This window comes from Dermacentor silvarum, chromosome 3 (genome assembly GCF_013339745.2).
Source record: "Dermacentor silvarum isolate Dsil-2018 chromosome 3, BIME_Dsil_1.4, whole genome shotgun sequence".
NCBI lineage: Eukaryota > Metazoa > Arthropoda > Arachnida > Ixodida > Ixodidae > Dermacentor > Dermacentor silvarum.
Genome location: NC_051156.1, coordinates 210,419,987 through 210,439,884, shown reverse-complemented (window position 1 = coordinate 210,439,884; position 19,898 = coordinate 210,419,987). Strand labels below are relative to the sequence as shown.

Here is a 19,898-nt window from a genome sequence, read left to right as displayed (position 1 = left end):
TATGAGATTTGGAAGCTTGCAGACATAAGAATGGGTCGGTTGACCCAGGCCAGGGGTAAATGAATATGGCAGCGACAGGCGTTCGTTTTGCACGCTACATAAGTAGGCTAACGATGATTATAATGTCAACGGCTAAGTGACAGACACATGCACAAATGTTTCACGAGTAAGAGCAGGAACATTGCTTTAATCGTTAAGTTTGTTAAGTGTTGAATAGTACCGAAGACGGTGTGGGGGTGCGAATATTATACTATATTCGCCGAAGGTATATACCACTTAAAGGACCGCCTGCAGTGAGGTAACGGTATCCATTCCACGCATTTGGTAACATTTGCGGTTTTATGGTCAAGCCCTACCAGTCTTTTTTGCTTGCTGACTCAGCAGATAACATTTTGAATCTTTTGCCCTTCGGTTTTTACCTGTAATTGCGGGAAAACGTCATCGAATATATCCTAAATCACAGCCATGGTGGTTGCTGTGTCTGGGTCGACGCTGTCGGCCACGGACCAGTGCCTGTTGCTGCTGGGCCGCCCGGGCCGGTTCCAGTGGCTGGTGCTGTTCCTGCTGGCCGTGCTGCAGAGTCAGTGCGCGCTCAACCTGCTGAGTGCAGCGCAACTGGCGAGACCCGTCAGGCACCGCTGCCGAGCTAGGCCCAATGCCACCATCGGCGGCAGCGACCTCTGGCCCGTAGTGCTCGATGGAGGCGACAGGATGTACCACCCGTGCCTACTGTACCGGTAAGCCGCGGAGGAAGGGTGATAGCCCAAATGTCAGATTCGTAGATTAATTAATCCATTCATTCACTCACTCATTTTCACCCTTGACTCACAGCGCCACCACACCGCCATTATAGCCGCAATCCGTCACTCGATGAAACAGATTATAAGCGAAGAATAGACTCAAAGGAAAAGAAACGTTACGGACTATACGGCCCGAGTATACAAAAGCGAAGTGTGAGACCGGCCTAGTTAGTAATCCTCGATGATTTGCACGGTGAAACTACTGGCAAAGTACGAAAAGGAACGGCGGAGACAAGCGTTGACATCCAGCTGAACTTTATTGTTGTGAACACACATATATAACCCTATCCCACGTGATCACAACATAAAACAGCCGATGCATGATGCCAAAACTAAAGGTCGTTTCAAATCTTTGAGAAGCAGGACAGTTAAGACGGTGCATCGCCTATTCCGCACGTTCAAGTTCCAAAATAGTAGTTTCCTTGAAGCGTTCGCCTACTCACTTACATTGGCAATCATCGTTGATGGTTTCGGCAAAAATTTTGCTTGCGTGTTTGTTTATCAATTTGTTTGTAAAAATTGTGTAGCCAGCCACTGTGGAGCAGCTCGCTAGCATACATGGCGACGCACACTCAACACTTGGTCTGCTTTATGGAGGAAAACAGCTGCAATATGACACGTTAGACTATAGACTGTCAGCTTTTATGCTAAATCTCAGATATAGGAAACATGACTCATGCCTGCAGGTCCTCTCTGTGCAATATTCTGCATCCTGCGTCCTATTTTATAAGTCAAATCTCGATATAACGAACCCCAATTTAACAAAATTCGGGATGTAGCGAATTATTTTTATCTCCCGATCTTAGTTCCATTGAATTAACGAAACCTCGAATTAACAAAATTCGTGATATAACGAAGTTTTTCGCTGCAAGTACAACTTCGTTATATCGAGGTTCGACGTAGTGGGCGACCCGGAAGTGGTACCAGTATTTTGTTTATGGGTGGACAAGATGCATAGAGGAGTTAATAACACATCCTAAACCATGCCAACCACTTTATCGACTGCACGCTCCGACGCGGTCTCGACTCAAGTTTAATTTTTGGTCAACTAAACTATTTGCAATCTGAGAACAGCTTCAGGAGTAGAGCCACAAGAATCCACTTCTACCATGGCTAAAACGTTGGGGAGATCTGCGCAACATTTAGCAACTACACGTCATAGCGAGCAGCTGTTATGCCGCAAGTGATGACACGCAGGAGATTAAACTTTTGCATATTTATGGGGATTACTTTACGGTTCTGTGTCGACGATGCTTCCCATGGATTTAGAAGAAGTTTGACAGAATTGCTCTCGAAAAGTTGCGAAATTCACTGCAGGGCAGAAACCTGATACAATCACCATGGGCCACTGCGACACGCGACATCTAGTGGCGCATTCTTCGCCGCGTGGCCCCTGCGCGAATATAGTTAATAAAACCAACTACTAACTATACTAACTCTATGACTGCGTGTGCGGGGACAACACGCGGGGCGAGGAGGATGTACAGTTGGAAAAAATCAACGTGACGGACAGGGTTAACGCTGTAGGCAGCACTAATAATTGTTCACCGTGAAACGTCTTCAACGCCAAACCCTTGGTTCTCGTTATACCAGGGACCCTACCAACCAACGAGCTGGCACCCAGCCTTGCACCGATGGCTACGAGTACCTGGCCGGTGACAAGCAGGAAAGCGTCGTCAGCGAGGTATACAGATAATATTCATCAGTTTCTGGTTTATTCGGTGGACTGAAGTCTTCATTAAACACAGCAAACACCAATTAGCGAACGCAGTGCTGCAAACCGCTGGCACCAAAACGACAGGTGTCTGAATAAGTTCCATCGGCGTCAAGCAGAAGTTCTTGGTGATCAGATGCTTTTTTTATTTATTCAAATGTTCGCCTTGAGGCTTAAACGATACTTTTCTTTCTTAACACAAACCGGTGTCACTAAAGCGAAACCACGCGCATGCGCAGGAAATGCTACCGCTTTCGCATTCCAGTTTTTCATCTCCACTGTGGATCGAAATCCGTGGACGAACAAAGCGTCACTCAACGCCATCGAATCATGCCGCAAAAAAAAAAAAAAAAAAAAAAGTCAGATGAGCTGCTAGCGGCGTGATTCGCTGCAGTTGGGCCACGTCACGCTTGTATGCGGACTGAATCAACAATGGCCCGTCCAATGAACCCAGCGGATGGAATATTGTTCTATGAAGATACCGTTCATTCATCACCTGTTTAGCCGACCCTTCAGGTTGCTGACGGCCATATTGAACTGAAGTCCCTAAATAGTAAAAGTACCGCCATCTACTCTTTCCTCCGCCGTCTCCTCTCCTAAAGCGCTTGTTTTCTTTCTTTACTTTTTGCTTGCGAAAGCAAGCCGGCGGTGGCCCCCCTAGAAAGTCCACGTTGAAGCTTTCAGGCCGGGCGCGCGCGGCCGCCGCCGCCGGCGACTGCGGCTGCGCAGAGTGATTTTCAACATGGCTCTGAGGCGGGAAAAAATATATATAAAGAAGCCAAAGCTTGCGCTATCATCGTCCAATCGGAGACGCAGGAGAGAGAAAAGCGGCGTTGATCAAAGGATGGCGGTACTTTTCTTATATAGGGACTTTATATAGAACCGCTAAACCATCGGCCGAACCTTAGTGGCTGCGCCGAAGTGCGAAAATTGTGATAGTCCCCTGATACCTAGATTACAAGTGATAACATCGATGTGCTAGGTATGTATACTGCACTGATATCTGGCCTGCTGCAGTTACCGTTCGCGAAAAATGTATTTCGAAACGCTTCATTGGTGTTCCAAAGGCAAATAAAAAAAATGAAAGATCCGTGGCTTCCTTTACAGTGTCTGATAACGATTGCTATACAGAACAATTTTCCTCAGCGCGTAGCCCAAATGATTCCCTGCATTGGCTGCGTTCATTGACTGGCGGAAGCCACCTCGGTGTTCCGGACTTCTTTAAAAGACGTATTTATTTGCTCACGACTGCGCTGGTGCGCCACTGTTCTTTGGCTTTCATATCCTTATCATGTCACGCTAACTGAATATTCACTTATCTGCCAGAATCTTGCAGCACTTGTTTGCAAAGTTTGTCATCTATTGGCCCATCCATACAAGGTGACATTTCATACCGGTCAACGTGACCATCGAATTTAGGCCAGCCTGACAATTTTTTTTTTTAATTCTGGCTGCCTCTGCAAAAATGAAGAAAAGCTAGAGAAAGGAAAGCAAGAATGCATCATTTTACCCGAACGTCCGTTTGAACCCGGCTGCCTGTATTTGCCGCTAAATGGGTTCAGTACAACCCCCCTACTGTTTTTGTACCTGTACACACGTTTACACACACGCCGCGATTCTTCACGCTAAGGTTGCAGATATCGCTCGCAGTGGGACCTGGTGTGCGATCGTTCTTGGCTGGCCGACTTGGTCAGGCTCTACCTGAGGCCGGCATCTTCTGCCCTGGGAGCTCTGATCTTCTGCGCGTGCGCCGACCGCGTTGCCTCTGGTCGCAGGACGACCCTGTTCGTGGCGCAGGCGCTGCAAGTGTCGTCGGCCGTGGCCCTGCTCTTCGTTCCTTGCTTCCTCGCCTTCGCGCTCGTCTACGCTCTTCAGGCTGCTTGCTCCATGGTGAGTTATCCGAAAGCCTGAACCGGCCTGTATCAAGCAGCGAAACACGTCTAGCTGATAGGACTAGCTAACTGGTGTTCGTTATGGAACAGTATATTCAGAAAGACATAGCGGACACAAGTGCTTGTTGTTTGTGTGCTGTTCTATTCAGTCCTCCGTCTGTTCACGCTGTTGCATCATGAATATCGCGGCGACAGCGCAAACCAGCAAGAGCAGTGTAAACCGACTATACCGAGCGTAACTGATTTCCGGCAAATGTTCGATGCGATGGCGTGGTTCTTTCACGCCGCGCGGTATACGCACGTTGTAATCTGGTCATTCGAACATCGGCATCCGTGCGCGTTTTCGAAGTTAGTGGCTTAATGCTGCCCGTGTCTCTCTCGTTCCTCGTTTATTTCACGCTAATTATTTTTATTTGTATCTTTTTTTTTTTTACTTTTTACAACGGAACTGTTATACGCTGGTTTCCAGCGGATCGCTGCGTGCGCAGACCGAGCGCGTAGACCAAAAATGCCGTAGCCTCGATACAAAGCAAAAGCCTATCGCCGGTGTGCCCCAGCTGCGTTTAATAGCCAACGGATCTGTCTCTTTGGCTGGTGACGTCACGCACTGCATCTCAGTTGCGTTCCGGCCGTGTAATGGGAAGGCAGCGTATTGTGCGGGCCGAGGAAGAACAGCATGCCTACGAAGAACGAGGGCGTGAGCAGAAGCGGAATGGGCGCAAAGGCGGCGTGCTGCCTTCGCGTCCATTCCCGCTCAAGCATCTTAACAGAACCCATGGCCGTCTACCATAGCGACCACAAAGCTATAGTCATCTTAAGGACAAAATAATAAAGACGGTAGAAAATGACAATTCATGTGGTATGTGTCTCACGCGACACGACGCACGGGCCAAGCGTATCAAAGAGCTCGCACGAGGAAAGTAAGGTTGCTGTTCTATCGTGCTATGCACGCCTCTGTGGCTTTATGGGTAGAGCATCAGGTTGCTACCTTGGGGGGACCCTGGTTGAAATCGCACAATCGGACGTACTACATGTATTGCCTTTGGACCTGTATTGCCTTTTTTTAGTTACTATTGTGCGATCCAGGCTACCCGGCTGGACGCCGTGCATATACGTACATAAACCCGGGAACGGATCTGATTGGTTCCCGACTCATCTTGTTCTTTTCTTTGTATACTTCACCCATTGACCAGCCACCACAATTTCGTACAGTCGTGGTCCTTCCGATACAGTGGTTGCGCGCACGCACGCAGGGCAGCCAGCTGGTGTCGTTCGTGCTCATGCTGGAGCTGCTGCCGACGCCGTTCCACGTGCAGGGCGCGTGCGCGCTCACAGTCGCCTCCACGGTCGGCTACGTCATGCTGGCCGCGCTCTCTTCGCTCATCTCCTCCTGGCGATACGTGCAGCTCGCTCTGGCCGCACCGCAGCTCGTCTCCCTGGCTTTCCTTTGGTGAGCGCCGCGCCGCACATTCTGCTCGCGTGTATAACCAACGCTCCCTAGCTAGCAGGCCTGTGCACCCTGCTTTATGACGTCATGCCACTTGGACTGAAATTTTCATTGCCAAGCCCGGCTTGACCAAAGCGGTGACGTTGGAATCACCGCGGCATAATCGGGAGCATTCCCATTAGATTCTATGACAGTCGGGCAAGATAGCATGACGTCATGGATCGAAGTGCACAGGCCTTGTGCTATCTAGGAGGCGGTGGTATAACGCAGTTGTCAACGGGTGACGCGCCATAAACCGTGCATGCCGTTTTGCTGTGAAGTACAGAACACAGCGGGCGTTTGATTTGACCCTCAACACCGTTATTAATGCGAAACCATTATATGGCTCATGAAGCGGATAATCCGGCGTAGTCGGCGTTGGCGTGACAACGATGGTCCAAAAAGTCAACTGAGCTCAAGTGAGCCAATCGAGGTGGTTGATGACCGCAATTAAGGCGAAGGTAATTAAGGCTGGTTTAATTAAGATAGAGTTCATTACGTCACTTCAACCCTCGACCATGGATTGGTGGGAGTCGCACCCACGACCATTGGTGTTAATTAACACGAAGTTAATTAAGGCACAGGTTGTTAAGATAGAGTTAATACACTCGAAACCACGACCTTTGGTGGGAGGCGTTAATGCGAAATTAATTAAGGCGCAGTTAATTAATGTAGAGTTAATTAAGGCACACGTTTAATAAAGATAATGCTCATCACGTCACTTGAACCCACGACTTTTAGTGTTAAGGCGAAGTTAATTAAGGTACCGTTAATTAAGATCGAGTTCATTAAGGCACTCGGACCCACGACCTTTGGTGGGAGTCGAACCCTCGACCTTTGGTGCTCGCAATCGTTTCGCACTCATCCACGTAGGATAACTAAGTGCCCCTTGAATTATCTTAGTCCGGTGTGGATTATTATAGTCCATTTTCAAGACTTTCTAAGGGAATGCATTTATTGAAAGGTACCACACTCTCTCGAGTATGTTCTCAGGTGACCACAGGGTCCACCTCTCCAAAGCGTAGTGGTCGCCTTTCCAAGTATTAAGAGTAGCTCCTTTAAGCAGTGGCCTCTCCGGGCTCGACACGATGGTCAAAGGCAGCAAAGTGGCACCTGAGCACAGTCCTTGCGTTGGGTATGACGCTGCAGTAGACGCGCTGGCAGCATCTTGTACCTGAGGTCACTCCCTTGTTTGGCGCGGAGGTAGAGGCTGCGGCTGGTCTCCTTCTATGTGCCATAGTTGAGAATAAGGTGCAGGAGGCAACTCGTGTCTCCCCGCACAGCTCCAGTGGTAGATCATGGTTCTCAGAAAGAAGGCCGGCATGTAGGAGCTGCAAAACTTGAAGAGGCTCCGTCAGTTTCTGGACTTTGGAGACACGAAGTGCTTGGTAGCGTTATGTGGTAGCGTTATGTGGTAGTGCTGAGTAGCGTTATGTATAAATGGCTGCTATAACGCAATACATACAGCCGTGGTTGTAGACAAACTAATAAAATGACTCGTGTGTCCAGTGCCTTTAGAACCCGCAACTGAATACTAGTGACAGGGCTTTGGACCAGGTTGGCATCGCAGTGGTTCTGCCATGCGCCTGCAAGAAAAGCTATATACGTAGGAATCTCAACCAACAGCCACGCACAGACATAGCGCAGGAGCACCGTAGGAGTAGCGAAGTTACTCCAGGTGTCGGTGAGTGGCGACACCGCGCACTCTGAGCCAACAGCCACGCACGCCTCGCCGAGACATTCGATTCGGGGCAGCAGAGCGCAGGAGCACCTCAGGGGTAACATTACCCCCAGGTGTCGGTGACTGGCGACACCGTGCACTCCGAGCCAGCAGCTCTGCGAGATACTTACTTTTTATAGCATTAGCATTCTTAGGATGCTTCATGCACTTCCCGATGGCTATCTATCTATCTATCTATCTATCTATCTATCTATCTATCTATCTATCTATCTATCTATCTATCTATCTATCTATCTATCTATCTATCTATCTATCTATCTATCAAAGTGGGAAAAAGTGTGGTAAGATGGTCACATGGTAGAGGTAAAGAGGGGATGGGAGAACTTAGTAGAGCGTGACTATATGTATTGCGGATCACCAAGCTAAAGATGATGGGGGTAGGTCCACCGTTAAATTTTGGTGGGGAAGCCGGCCTCCCTTCCCGCCGAGCTCCCCCTCAATTTAAGCTCTGAGCCCTCACTACAGCATTACTGATGTTAAACCTCACCATCAATCAGTCAATAATTACATACTTGTTTGAGAGTCCATCTAGGTGCGCTGAGTGCTTGCTGACGGCTTTCCTCCCGTGCTGTGGAACAGTTCAAGTGACCGCTTCGTGCCAGGCATTTGCTGTTTCCGCAGTGCTCCCCTATATCCTATGAGACGAGCGCCTTCTTTTACGGAGAGCAGTGACATGTGCATGTTTCGCAGTCGCGTGTCTCCCCGCTCATGCTTATATTCATTCGCCATGCTGCAGGCTGGTGCCTTACTCGCTACCTCATCTTCTACTGCGAGGACAGCTGGCGTCGGCCGACGCGACGCTGAGACGCATGGCGCAGCTTGGGCGCGTGGGCCTGCCACCTGGTTCCGTCAAGCTGCTGCTGCAGTACGCCGTTACGTCACGATCGCTCCTCGCCGGTGCTTCCGGGGGTTCGGCCCTGAGTCAGCTCTTCCTCTACAAACAGATCCGGCGGTACCTGCTCACCCACTTGTACCTCTGGTGAGTGTCAAGACTTCACTTCTTGTACGGGGGCAGTGCGGCCAAGTACGGAAAGAAATAAAAACAGGACATGCGCTGCATGTGGAGCCTTATGTTTCGAGATTTCGATTAACGATATCTACCACGCTATGTATAGCGCTCAAAATGAATCCTTAACCTTATTTCGCTTCGCCCCACATATAGGCTCGAATCTAGCTATAGCTGCTGCAAGTGAAAAATGAATCGATTACTGTTTTGTTAACTGTGCAGGGCGGTCGTGTCCTTGTTCCTGGCCATTCGCGTATCGGAGATCGCCACGCTGACCGGAAACCGGAGTGCCGACCTGTTCACGAGAGGATTCCTCGCCGTCGGTATACTGCTGCTGGTCTTCGTGCTGGCCGGGCGGTACGTATTCACTCAATATGTTATTGACGCCGGTATAATGGCTCTGTTCGCTCTAGTTACGTTTGCCTTCAGCAAGCGCAAAAGGCGGTCAAGTCGATCGGTTTTATAAATCGTTAGCAGCGCGTGTTCCTTTTCGTCGGGATGGGTGCCTTTACTCCGTCTCAAAAATGCCTTGCGGTGCAAGAGAGAGAGAGAGAGAGAATAAAAAGTTTAGCACAAGCAAGGAGGGTGGCTTGAGCTAACAGTCCACTGACTAGCCTGCTCCTCTGCTCATAGAGAATGGGCGGAGTGGCAAAGGAGGCTTGAAAAAATAACGCAATGATTGGCGGCGCGCAGTGGGTGAGCCGTCCTCTGTTTCTGACGTTCGCAACCGATTCTAAATCCTCATCGACTCGCAGGACCCGGGGCTTTCGTCATTTAAACATGGAATTGGTTTATGATAGAAAAATCACCAGCCCTTTCCCTGTCGAGAAAATGGAGGTAAGCGAAGCTTGTCGTGTGTGTATCGGACCTTCGTGGTGATTTTCTTTATTTCTCTCTCTCTCTCTTTCTCGCCCTTTCTCTCTCTTTATATCTTTCTCCCTCTCTTTCTTTTTTGTTCCTGGTATGTGCCATTGAGCTTGGACCCTTTCTGCACTCTCGCCAGGATCGACCCACTTTTCAGCGGGACACCACCACCACCACCGCAGAAACTTGTGAGCCTATAAAGCTTCGCTTAAAAAGGTTATAGGACACAGACACGGACACAAGAAGATGAAACTTTTCTTAAAGACGATGGTCTTTCTTCGGCTACCTAAACGTCTGTCTGTCTGTCTGTCTGTCTGTCTGTCACTCACTCACTCACTCACTCACTCACTCACTCACTCACTCGAGTCAACCGCCCAGCCAAAACCAATTCAACCGCCCGGCCAAAAACAACCAAGCTACTAGCACTGGTGGCACGGGGTCATACACGTCAACATTATACAGCGCAAAGGAAACCTCAGGCCTATTTGAGGCAAAATATATGTGCATAACCATGATCCGCAGCGTTAATTTAATTAAGAATACACATTGTACTGGTTTTTACGTTAGTAAATGAAAAATCAACGCGTCAGAAACGGTGTCGAACGGGTTAGAAAGGGTGTCGAAGAGACGCTACACGTTAAAAACAAGCCGACTGAAGCCGCGGCCCTGTAGCTGGCTTTAAGCCAACAGTAATAAAAGGTCCCAACAGATGGCGCGAGAGCAGGGCGCACGCGGGAAATTTGAATTGAATTCAGGAAAGCCTCCATTGCATCTATCATGGGAGGAGTGAGAGAGGAGGGGAAGAGCGTGAGGGGTGGGAGGGGGAGAAGAGAGGGTGTTACGTATCAGGGGCGGCAGAAGACTATCGTTTTTCGACGTCATTTGCAGCGAAGCAAGCAGATATGCGGCCAATTTTTTTTCTCCTTACATGATAGATTGCCTACCAACTAGCTCAACATCCTGTCATTCTATTGAGTTGGCGAATAGGGGTGTACGTGTTCTTTCCAAAACACCGTTCGTTTTTCTCACTCATGCAATTTTTAACATTGCGCTAGTGGTTACTCTCCGCCTTCTTAACATTACTCCATATCCGGTATGTGTGTAGTACTTCCTCGAGGCACATCCTCCCGGATTTTTAGTGCAGTCAAACGAGCAGTGGTGGCACCGGTACGTGGCGTTCTTTGTAAAGCGACAAAGCAGCCCTCGGAAACGCCTAATTTCCTTCATAGTACAGGTAAATGTATTGTAGTTGTCTTCGTTGTAGAGTCGTCCATAATACATATGAAAGATAGGAGTTCGGCCGGGACATATTCAATTCTTCGATATACAGGTCATTTCGTAGTATAGAGGCGTTCGGCTGTATCACGCGAGCGTCGACCGCATGGCATATCGGCGAGTATTTCAACGGCGAGATTGGCTATGGTACGTGTGCGTATGTGTGCAAAGCACACTCCAGCTCGAGCATCGTCTGCTACGCTGTTCTCTCCAGGAGGACATACGCCCTGTCAGTGTTATCTGCGCAGTCCTATTTACCCGGTGTGCGGCATAACACGTGTACAACTGAGTCATCGGCGATGTGCTGTCCATATTTCTTTCGTACTACTGGACCCACGCATGCGCTATTGAACTAGGATTAAAAATTAAAAGTCACAGGCCTGCGCGGCACACGCAGCACAGTCACAGCGTAAGCTGGTGGAGCGGCTCAAGAGTAGCTCCAATGCACAACTGGGTCTTCGAGGCAGTCTGTTCGCCTCGTTTTGACGAGAACGATCTGAGCGGACCGCCCGGCGTCAACAGCGAGCTGCGGCTTGTAATGCTCTCTTCCCAGCAGTCTTCTGAGCCCGATCAAGCCTTACAACTACAAGTTACATGTCGGGTGCGTTGCGTTTGCATGCACCTTAGCTAGATGGCTCCACCATACTGGCGGAGGCTCGGCAACTCGGGAGCGCATTGATTGCGCGCCTCGTCTGAATCGCATATCGTCGTCTGCGCCTGTGAACGCTGCGTTTGCAGGCATCTTACCTAGATGGCGCCACCATACTGGTGGAGGTTCGAGTCGTCGCAGGGTGAGTCGTCTCACCCTGCGTTTGCCTTAGGGTATTTTCCGCGGCCTGATAGCAAGCGCTTGCGTGGCTCAGTGGAGTATCCGGCTCCCACGCAGCGGGTGCGGGTTCGATCCCGGCGGGAATAGGGTATTTGCGCGTTTCCGGCGATAGCGGTTACGTGGCGGACGCCGGCGGCGGCATCATCGCGACCCGAAACGGCTTTTGTAATGAGGCCTATAACAGCTTACGCTGTTTGGCTCATTTGTGTATTGTGTGTGTAAGATGTGTATTGTGTATGTATTACGCTGTAAAACGAAGGACATTTGTGTATTGTGTGTGTGTGTAAGATGTGTACTGTGTATGTATTGTGTGTGTAAGATGGGGGCCTCACACGCGCTTAACAAATGCAGCGCGTGTGCATTCCTGATGTGAACAGTGCATCACACTGAACATGTGACGCTGGCATTGAAGAATAGCTTGTGCGCTTGCGCGTACTATTGCCGATTGCGTACTATTGCCGATTTCGCTGCTTCTCGCCGGTACAAGGCGCAGACACTCCTAGCGGTCGACGCTCGCGCGATTTTATTAAAAATGCGGGAGGCTCTACTACGTGATAATAATACCACTTTGATTTAATTGGCTCTGATCCGTCGCAGACTGGGCACCGTTCGCATCCAGACTCTGCTGCTGGCGCTCGGCGGGAGCCTCTTCGTCGGTCGCAGCCTTCTTTGAGCACAGGCGCGTTGCCAACGAGAAAGGTGAGGTGTCGCCTAGAATTTTTATTTTTCACTGTGACGTCAACAGTGCGATGCTGCGCAGCCTTGATGTAGTAGCCTGACGTTCTTTTTGTTAAATCACTTTAGTTATTGGCTGCAGTGAAGGCCACATCCTTGCAAAGGTTATAGTTTTATTGCAAGAAAAGGCTATCATACCCTAAGGAGGCTTATGGTATGAGCAGCTCGCGATAAAAGGTACAAGAAAATGCCGTCCACCATTCCAAGGGCGCTGCTACTTCGCGAGAAAAGCGTCGCGACGGTGGGCATCAGTAAAAACCGTACCGACTCCCTTGACGCTCTTTGCAAGAGAACAACACTGTAGTATCCAATCCTGCGGTCAGAAACATGGGCTGTTACATACGCCATACTATTTTGTTTTGCCACTGAAAGAATTGTTATAGGTATTCGACGAGAACTTTCTGCCCGAAGCTGTCACAGCGCATCGCAATGTAAAGCGGGCTGTTTTAGCGTTCAAGCTGTTTACTTCTCTCATTTTACTTTTTTTTTTCGTGTGTTCACGTAGGTCTTACTGTCGACCTCTTCTTCTCGGGACTCTGCGCACTGTTCGGCTGGACAGCAGTGGTCGTGGCAAAGTCGACCATGCTCTTTGACATGGCAAAGTCCATGCCAACCGGGACAAGGTGGGTCTCATGTAAAAAAGTGACAACAGGCCTGTACAATATCACAGACAACAATATTAAGAAGGCCATTTGGTTACACTTGAATCTCAAAACGCGTTGTCCATTTCATCGTGTCATCAAGGATACCTGGCGATTGTTTTCTCTTCATTTGAGTCCACAATCACTTGGTACTTTCATTCTCAAAGCTGTGAAGGCCGCGGTACCCTATACGACGAGTAATCACCAGCAAGAAGCTATGACCTCATATTTCTGGTGGGGATCAATCGTCGTGCAGGGCAGTGCCATGGAGGACTGAAAAATTGGTAGAGGGTTGCGCAACACGATTGGAACCAAGCGTATCGGCCCAATACGTGATCGTCACGTCAGATGCACGGTATGTTTTAGAGCTCCCGCTCTGCAGGCAGATCAACCAGTATAACTCTATGACGGCAGGGCAATCGAACAAGTGCGCATCAATTAAAACTACCGGAAACCAAACATACCCGGCCAATACCCTGAGTCTCAGAGGTCACGTCAAGGGGCAATACCGCTAGGGAAAAAGCGTATTGGCTTCACGAAGAGTTCGCTTGGCAAGGCTGGCTGCATTACGTAATGCTTTCTCCTAGTTCATTTCTTTCCTTCATTGGCAGTATAGTAGCAAATGCACCACTGTCCAACTCGCATAATTTGTATCAATGCGCCAGCCAATTACGTTCGTTTATTTCCGTGACGTCATGGCAGAGGCGAACTTCTTTCACTATGTATCGGCGTCTCTCGGAACCATATTTTAGATCGTGGAAGAAGAGAGCAGGTGCAATGCGGTTTTGTGTGCGGAGCTTGCACTGCATAGGTTGTCGAGCCATAACATCCCTCTGGGGTCCTGGAGATTGTTATTCATTGGGGATTACGGCCCCGTACTTCCAGTCTTTATTGACATGGTGAAAAACCCGCATTATTATGGGCCAAGTTTCTGACAATCTATATCTTTACCCAGAAGAATTTCTGTGCTCCGCAGGCATCAGCTCTGTGCGTCGCTCGTAAAACTTCAAAGACTTTACTTGTTTCCCGTCGTTCTCTCTACAGGGCCTTTGGCCTGGGTCTGTGCGTTGCAGTGGGCAGCCTGGCGGAAATCCTCGCTCCAACGATATCCACCTTGGTAAGCCACAACATACGCATGAGCAGATTAGCCTGACTCAATTTATTTAGTTTACCCCGATGAACTGCTGCGAAAGATGGCGTGCACGTGGTGTGGGCTCCGACTAACTTTAACCATCGACGGTCTGTCTAGGCACGGTTCTTGCTTTTTGTCACCGTGGAAATGCGGCAGGCCGGTGCAGCCGGTATTCGAACTCGAGACCTCAAGCCCATCAGGACGCCGCGGCCTCGGAACTGTTGCGGTGGGGCAGATTGTGTCAAACCAATAAGGATATGACTTCGCGTTTATATATGCCTGCATAAGGCAGTGTACATTAAACCTAGATAGCCTAGTCTTGTTTTCTGATGCACTCAACTGATTTCATCCAGTGGTTCACTATTGACCTCTATCAGCTATCTGCAACGCAGCACGTGAAGACAGAGCTTTCTGACTGACTGAATAAACTTTATTAAAACCAGCAAGAGGTGGTGGCTGGGCCTTGGCCTCCCACGTGGGGACAGAGCTTTCTCGAAAGATAATTTTTCGAAAGCTTTCTCTCGTCCTCTTCGAAAAAAAAAAAAAACGTTACTATAACCAGGCTAATTTTACGATAGCTTTTTGCCGAAGAACGTTGCTCGAAACGCTGAAGATGGACTACAAAAATGTAAATGCATTCGCCTGCACTTTCTTGACATTTATATCTCTTTTCCAACTTCCCTCCACTGGGGGTAGCAAATCAGGCCCCTTTCTGCTTAATCTTTCCTCTCTTTCCCATTTCCTTTTTTTCTCTCTCTCCCTCTTGCATTCATTCCCTTCTGTTCTTAACAGTGCACTTTTCTATAGCATGCATCGCAGTGGCCCCTATTTCGCGAACATCCAAGTTGAACACGTATATTGGTATATGGAATCGGTGTCTTTATCCCGGTGTCGTATCCAGGGTGGCCTGCTGCCTTTCTACCTGCCAATGGCCGGCTGCGGTGTGCTGGTTCTGACCGCGGCCGGCCTCAGCCTCGTGTTTCCGGACTCGTGGAAGCGGCCCCTGCCTCCGTCGGCGGAGGCTGCCGACGACGCCAAGCAGCCCCGCAGGACGCGCCGTCGCGGCTCGTACTCTCCGCCCGCGAGCCGACTGGGCACTGCGACCAGCTCTTCGCTGCCGTTGGCCGACGACGGAGCGGCCGCGCTCACTGCGGCCAGGATTAACCGCGCCAAGCAGGCCAGCATGCGCGTGCGTATGCCTGCCCACTCTTTCGCCATGTTAGGTTTAGGGGCGCAATCACAAAAGTTTCACTGGTTTATCTGTTCATAGTACATCTTTTGTGATCAGGTTCGTACGCGGGCTCACAACATTCCAGACTGCATTATGGTGACGTCCAGGGTATAATGCTCATGTATATGACTTCTACACTAACGCCCTTCCAGAAAGCTCTCGTCTGAAAGTTCTTATACGTGTTGTTACAGTGTAGGAGACATTGGGTATAGTGAGAAGCCCGTATAGCTTCCCACATACGCCACTCTGGCAGCGGCTTTCGCTTAAGCGCGTGAGCGCTTATTGCTTTTACAGTGAAGCTGTTAAGGGCTGGGTCCCCCAGGATCGTGTCTGCGTGTAGAAAAAAAAAAAACTATCATTAGCATCATCATTTCGGCTCCATGTGCATGGTGGTTTCCCGCCAGTTGTGCCTTAGCACAGGTGTCAGAACGGATGACTAACATGACTGAGAAGTCATGACATCAATAACATCACATGCTCGTCAGTTACGTCACGATTAACGACAATAAAATCACGTGTGGCGCATACCCCCATTGGATATGCGGATGAGCCAGGGATATGCGGGTATGACCCAGGGACAAGAAAGAAAGAAGAAGGAAGGAAGGAAGGACATAAAGAAAGAGAGAAAGAAGGAAGGTAAGAAAGAAATCACGTGTGGCTAATACCCGCGTTGGATGTGTGGGTATGAGCCACCGAGAGCAGGGGTGGGAGAGATCTCACAGGATCTTGTCGCCTGCCGTGCGGTGTGCCGCGGCTATGAATGCTGTGGATCATACGCTAGTCTATGACGATGGGGCGGACTTGGCGCAGCAAACGCACTACTTGGCCATCGCGCCGGGCGAAAACAAGACGCAGGTGTCCTTGCTCTTTGACGAACATGTCGAAGACGCTCAATATAATAAATAATGATAATATATAATATATATATATATATATATATATATATATATAGCAATATTCACTACAGCAGACCCACCACAGTCACAGCTTCGCTGGCTTCCATCTTCACAGTAGTGGAAGGGCTCTGAATTTTTTTTTCTTCCCTCTCATCCTATTCTACCTCTTGTTCAAACGTTGACGGTGCTTACGCTTCATCCTTTTTCTGATTGCAGAGTACGCGGACCACATCCGAAACGTCCTGCAAACGGCCGCTAGACTCCATGGACTCGAGCGGCACCCCACGGAGCACTTTCGCCGCCCAGATGGTCTATCCGGAAAAAGGAAGCGTCTACTTCCAGTCCTGCCCGGTCGGACGAAACATATCGCTGTCCAAGACGCCCACGCGGGCAAACTCTGTGTCATCGGGCGACGACAACGAGTCTGACGGCGGCGAGTCGAGGCTCACCGACCTGGAGGACGAGCTCAACAGGGCGTGGGAGATGGGCGCGCTCAGCTTGAGGTCGTCGCAGCAAAGGACGCGTCACCAACGACAGCAGCACGACTTGCATTGCTTCGGCCGGACTCAGAAGAAGCCCTCCGAAGGAAGTTGCATCAACGAAACTGCTTTCTGAACGCTTTTCGCTCTATAGCTCTGTGCAACGAACAGCCGCGCGCGTTTTGAACGCTCGTATCGCGGTGACCTTTATGGAAGGAGCACATCTTCAGCCTATACTGTGCGCCAATAACTTAGTTACATGCAATACCTCCTTTGGTCGATGTAACCTTTGTTTGTGATTAGCAAAAAGGGAGCGAAACATCAATCACAACCGCAGCAATTTGGGCCTGTTGGTATACCATGGTAAAGGATTTTGAATAGCGCAAGTGCGTGAGAAGAATACAAGGAAAGACCAGAGCGCTTACTTCCAACAAACTTATTCGCGAAAACACCTGCTAATATACATTTTAACGACAGCACGTGACAGCAACTATTCACCATTTTTAGGAAGACAATCTCTTTATCAGTCAAAAGCACTGACGAAGTACTCGCACAATCGGGACCGAACCCTAAAATCACATTGGCTTCCATGATTTCATTAGTCAGCCGGTCGCAATTCTTACGGACAACAATACAAGCACCAAAAGAAGGCTTGCATCCGCAGCTTGTATTACGAAGCGCCAGCCAACGATCACGTGCATTTTTCACATTATTTACATGCTCATGGAGGCGATCATTGAGGCAGCGACACGTCTGACCTATATACAGCTTACCACACGAAAGCGGTATCTTGTAAACCACGTTGTAGATACAGCTGACAAACTGCAACCCTGTGTTTTTATTACATGTGCTCTTTCCACCAACCTAGCGCCTTAAACGACACAACTTGCTTAGTTTGCACGGCGCAGAGAAGACCACTTTAGCTTTGGGACGTTCACCTATCTTTTTGATATTATGGGACACTTTGTGAAGGCAGGGAATCACTGCAACATTTTTTTTTTTTTTTTTTGTCTGAGTCGGGTTGCGCAGAACTTGCCCAAGAGCGTATTATTCTGAGCACTGACTCAGCTACAGCAGTCTGGACATGAATTGAGTAGCCAGCATCGGACACCCTTTTTGACAGCATTTCTAGATTGACAGCCATTTTATCAAGTGCATTGCGGAAGCACCCGTTTACAATGCCTATCCTTACAAGTCGATTGAAATGGGAGGATGGATTTGTTACTACGTGGGTGATAGCGCCAGGATATCATGTTAGGGTGAAAACACACATCTAAGTTTACCTTAACGCATGAATTACCCGTGTAGGACGCAATAAGATTTCTAGACGTAGCTGTGTGTTTTCACCCTATAACATGACTTGCTAGCGCTATCACCCACGTAGTAACAAATCCATGCTCCCATTTCAATCGGCCCACTCTCGCCTCTTAAAGAGAGGGTTTGTACACGGGTGTTTCCGCAATGCACTCGAAAAGTCTCGTGCTCACGAGATGGCTATCAATCTAGAAATGCTGTCAAAAAGGGTGTCTGTTGCTGGCTACTCAATTCATGTCCATACTGCTGTAGCTGAGTCAGTGCTCAGAATAATAGGCTCTTGGGCAAGTTCTGCGCAACCCGACTAAGACAAAATAAAATAAAAAAATTGCAGTGATTCCCTGCCTTCACAAAGTGTCCCATAATCTCAAAAAGATAGGTGAACGTTCCAAAGCTACAGTGTCTTCTCTGCGCCGTGCAAGCTAAGTAAGTTGTGTCGATCAAGGCGCTGTTTTGATGGAAAGATCATGTGTAATAAAAAAAAAAAAAACAGTGCAGTTTGTCACCTGCATCTACAACGTGGTTAACAAGATACCGCTTCCGTGTGGTAAGCTGTATATAGGTCAGACGGGTCGCTGCCTCAATGGTTGCTTCCGTGAGCATGCAAATAAGGTGAAAAATGCCAGTGATGGTTGGCTGGCGCTTCCCTGTACAACCTGCGGATGCAAGGCTTCTTTTGGTGTTTGTACTGTGGTCCGTAAGGATAAGGACCGGCTGACTCGTGCGATCATGGAAGCTAATCTGATTTTATGACTCGGTCCAGATTGTGTCAGTACTCCGTCAGTGCTTTTGATTGATAAAGAGATTGACTTCATAAAATGGTGAATAGTTGCTGTCACGTGCTGTCGTTGAAATGTGTATTAGCCGCTGTTTTCACGAATGAGGTTTGTTCGAAGTTAGCGCTCTGTCGTTCCTTGTATTCTTCTCACGTACTTGCGCTATTCAAGATCCTTTACCAAAACATCGAGATTACTGCGATGTAACATCTAACGCACAAATTATGTAAATATGATCAGCCTTACAAAGGTTATCGCGATAAGAGTGCGTTTGCGTTGTTATTATTGACGTTGAGTGTGCTACGTCTTAGCACGCGGTAAACTCAAAACACAAGGATATATACTTGCACGGGTCTTATCGCTGATAAGAAGTGTGCGGGACAAACGCTCAGCACCATGTTTGACAGCACTCTGTCTCTATTACGTTTTCGCCTGCCATGCATGCACCAGGCCGGTAGTTGAGAATAAATCGCGTGCTCTTTTTATCTTGACACGCTTCCATGGAGGACGCTGCAGTCGAAACAGCTCAGCAGCGCTCATACAGCTGATGTTTGAGGTTGTCAGTTGTCATATCGTGAATAAAATAATGTAATGTCTGCCTCAGTGGTGAAACATTTGTATGATGTCATTAAATATATCGAAAGCCAGTCCTTTCACTTCATCAGATATACATAAGCTTTCGATTTTACTTTACTTTTAGACAAACACTGGCGCATATTTTACAGCTTTGACTTCATGACTATTCCGCCGTGTCGTGTCGTGATCTGTTTTGACCTCCTGAAAGAAGACCAGCTGTGACAACAATAAGCAGAATCGCTGGTTATGCAAAATGGCGGAACCGTGATAAACGTTGGCGCGCTTCTCTCGTGATGATGATGATGATCTCTATTGGAATCGCCTTTAAAGTGGGGCGGCGACAAATAATACTAATAATGGAAATATATTTCCCATGACTTGCACATGATGGCGGAGGCAGTAAAAGCCGCTGAAGAAATTGGCAGCGTCACCTAGCCTGCTTACTTACTGCATCTATTGCAGTCAATCATCTTCCATATCGCCTAGTGCGGTTATAGAAGACTCATTCCGC

At 48.7% G+C, this 19,898-nt stretch overlaps 2 protein-coding genes across 2 annotated transcripts; both read left to right on the top strand.

Annotated features, from left to right (window-relative positions):
- Positions 1-465: 465 nt before the first annotated feature.
- On the top strand, positions 466-11,529 carry LOC119445181 (solute carrier family 22 member 5). Its single transcript, XM_049664916.1, has 7 exons — positions 466-737; positions 2,394-2,484; positions 4,165-4,404; positions 5,660-5,856; positions 8,370-8,612; positions 8,862-8,996; positions 11,517-11,529. The coding sequence occupies exons 1-7, from the start codon at positions 466-468 to the stop codon at positions 11,527-11,529; spliced, it is 1,191 nt and encodes a 396-aa protein (XP_049520873.1).
- LOC125939668 (uncharacterized) lies at positions 11,530-18,498 on the top strand. Its single transcript, XM_049664915.1, has 6 exons — positions 11,530-11,569; positions 12,205-12,306; positions 12,848-12,965; positions 14,028-14,100; positions 15,017-15,304; positions 16,459-18,498. The coding sequence occupies exons 1-6, from the start codon at positions 11,530-11,532 to the stop codon at positions 16,855-16,857; spliced, it is 1,020 nt and encodes a 339-aa protein (XP_049520872.1). The 3' UTR covers positions 16,858-18,498.
- Positions 18,499-19,898: the final 1,400 nt, after the last annotated feature.

Bases quoted from the DNA above. Each gene is read 5' to 3' on its own strand.
- LOC119445181 (XM_049664916.1), top strand. From the start codon at position 466: ATGGTGGTTGCTGTGTCTGGGTCGACGCTGTCGGCCACGGACCAGTGC. The intron at 4,405-5,659 runs GTGAGTTATCCG...GCACGCACGCAG, and splicing joins TTCAGGCTGCTTGCTCCATG to GGCAGCCAGCTGGTGTCGTT. The intron at 5,857-8,369 runs GTGAGCGCCGCG...GCCATGCTGCAG, and splicing joins GTCTCCCTGGCTTTCCTTTG to GCTGGTGCCTTACTCGCTAC.
- LOC125939668 (XM_049664915.1), top strand. From the start codon at position 11,530: ATGGCGCCACCATACTGGTGGAGGTTCGAGTCGTCGCAGG. The intron at 11,570-12,204 runs GTGAGTCGTCTC...GATCCGTCGCAG, and splicing joins GAGGTTCGAGTCGTCGCAGG to ACTGGGCACCGTTCGCATCC. The intron at 12,966-14,027 runs GTGGGTCTCATG...TTCTCTCTACAG, and splicing joins TCCATGCCAACCGGGACAAG to GGCCTTTGGCCTGGGTCTGT.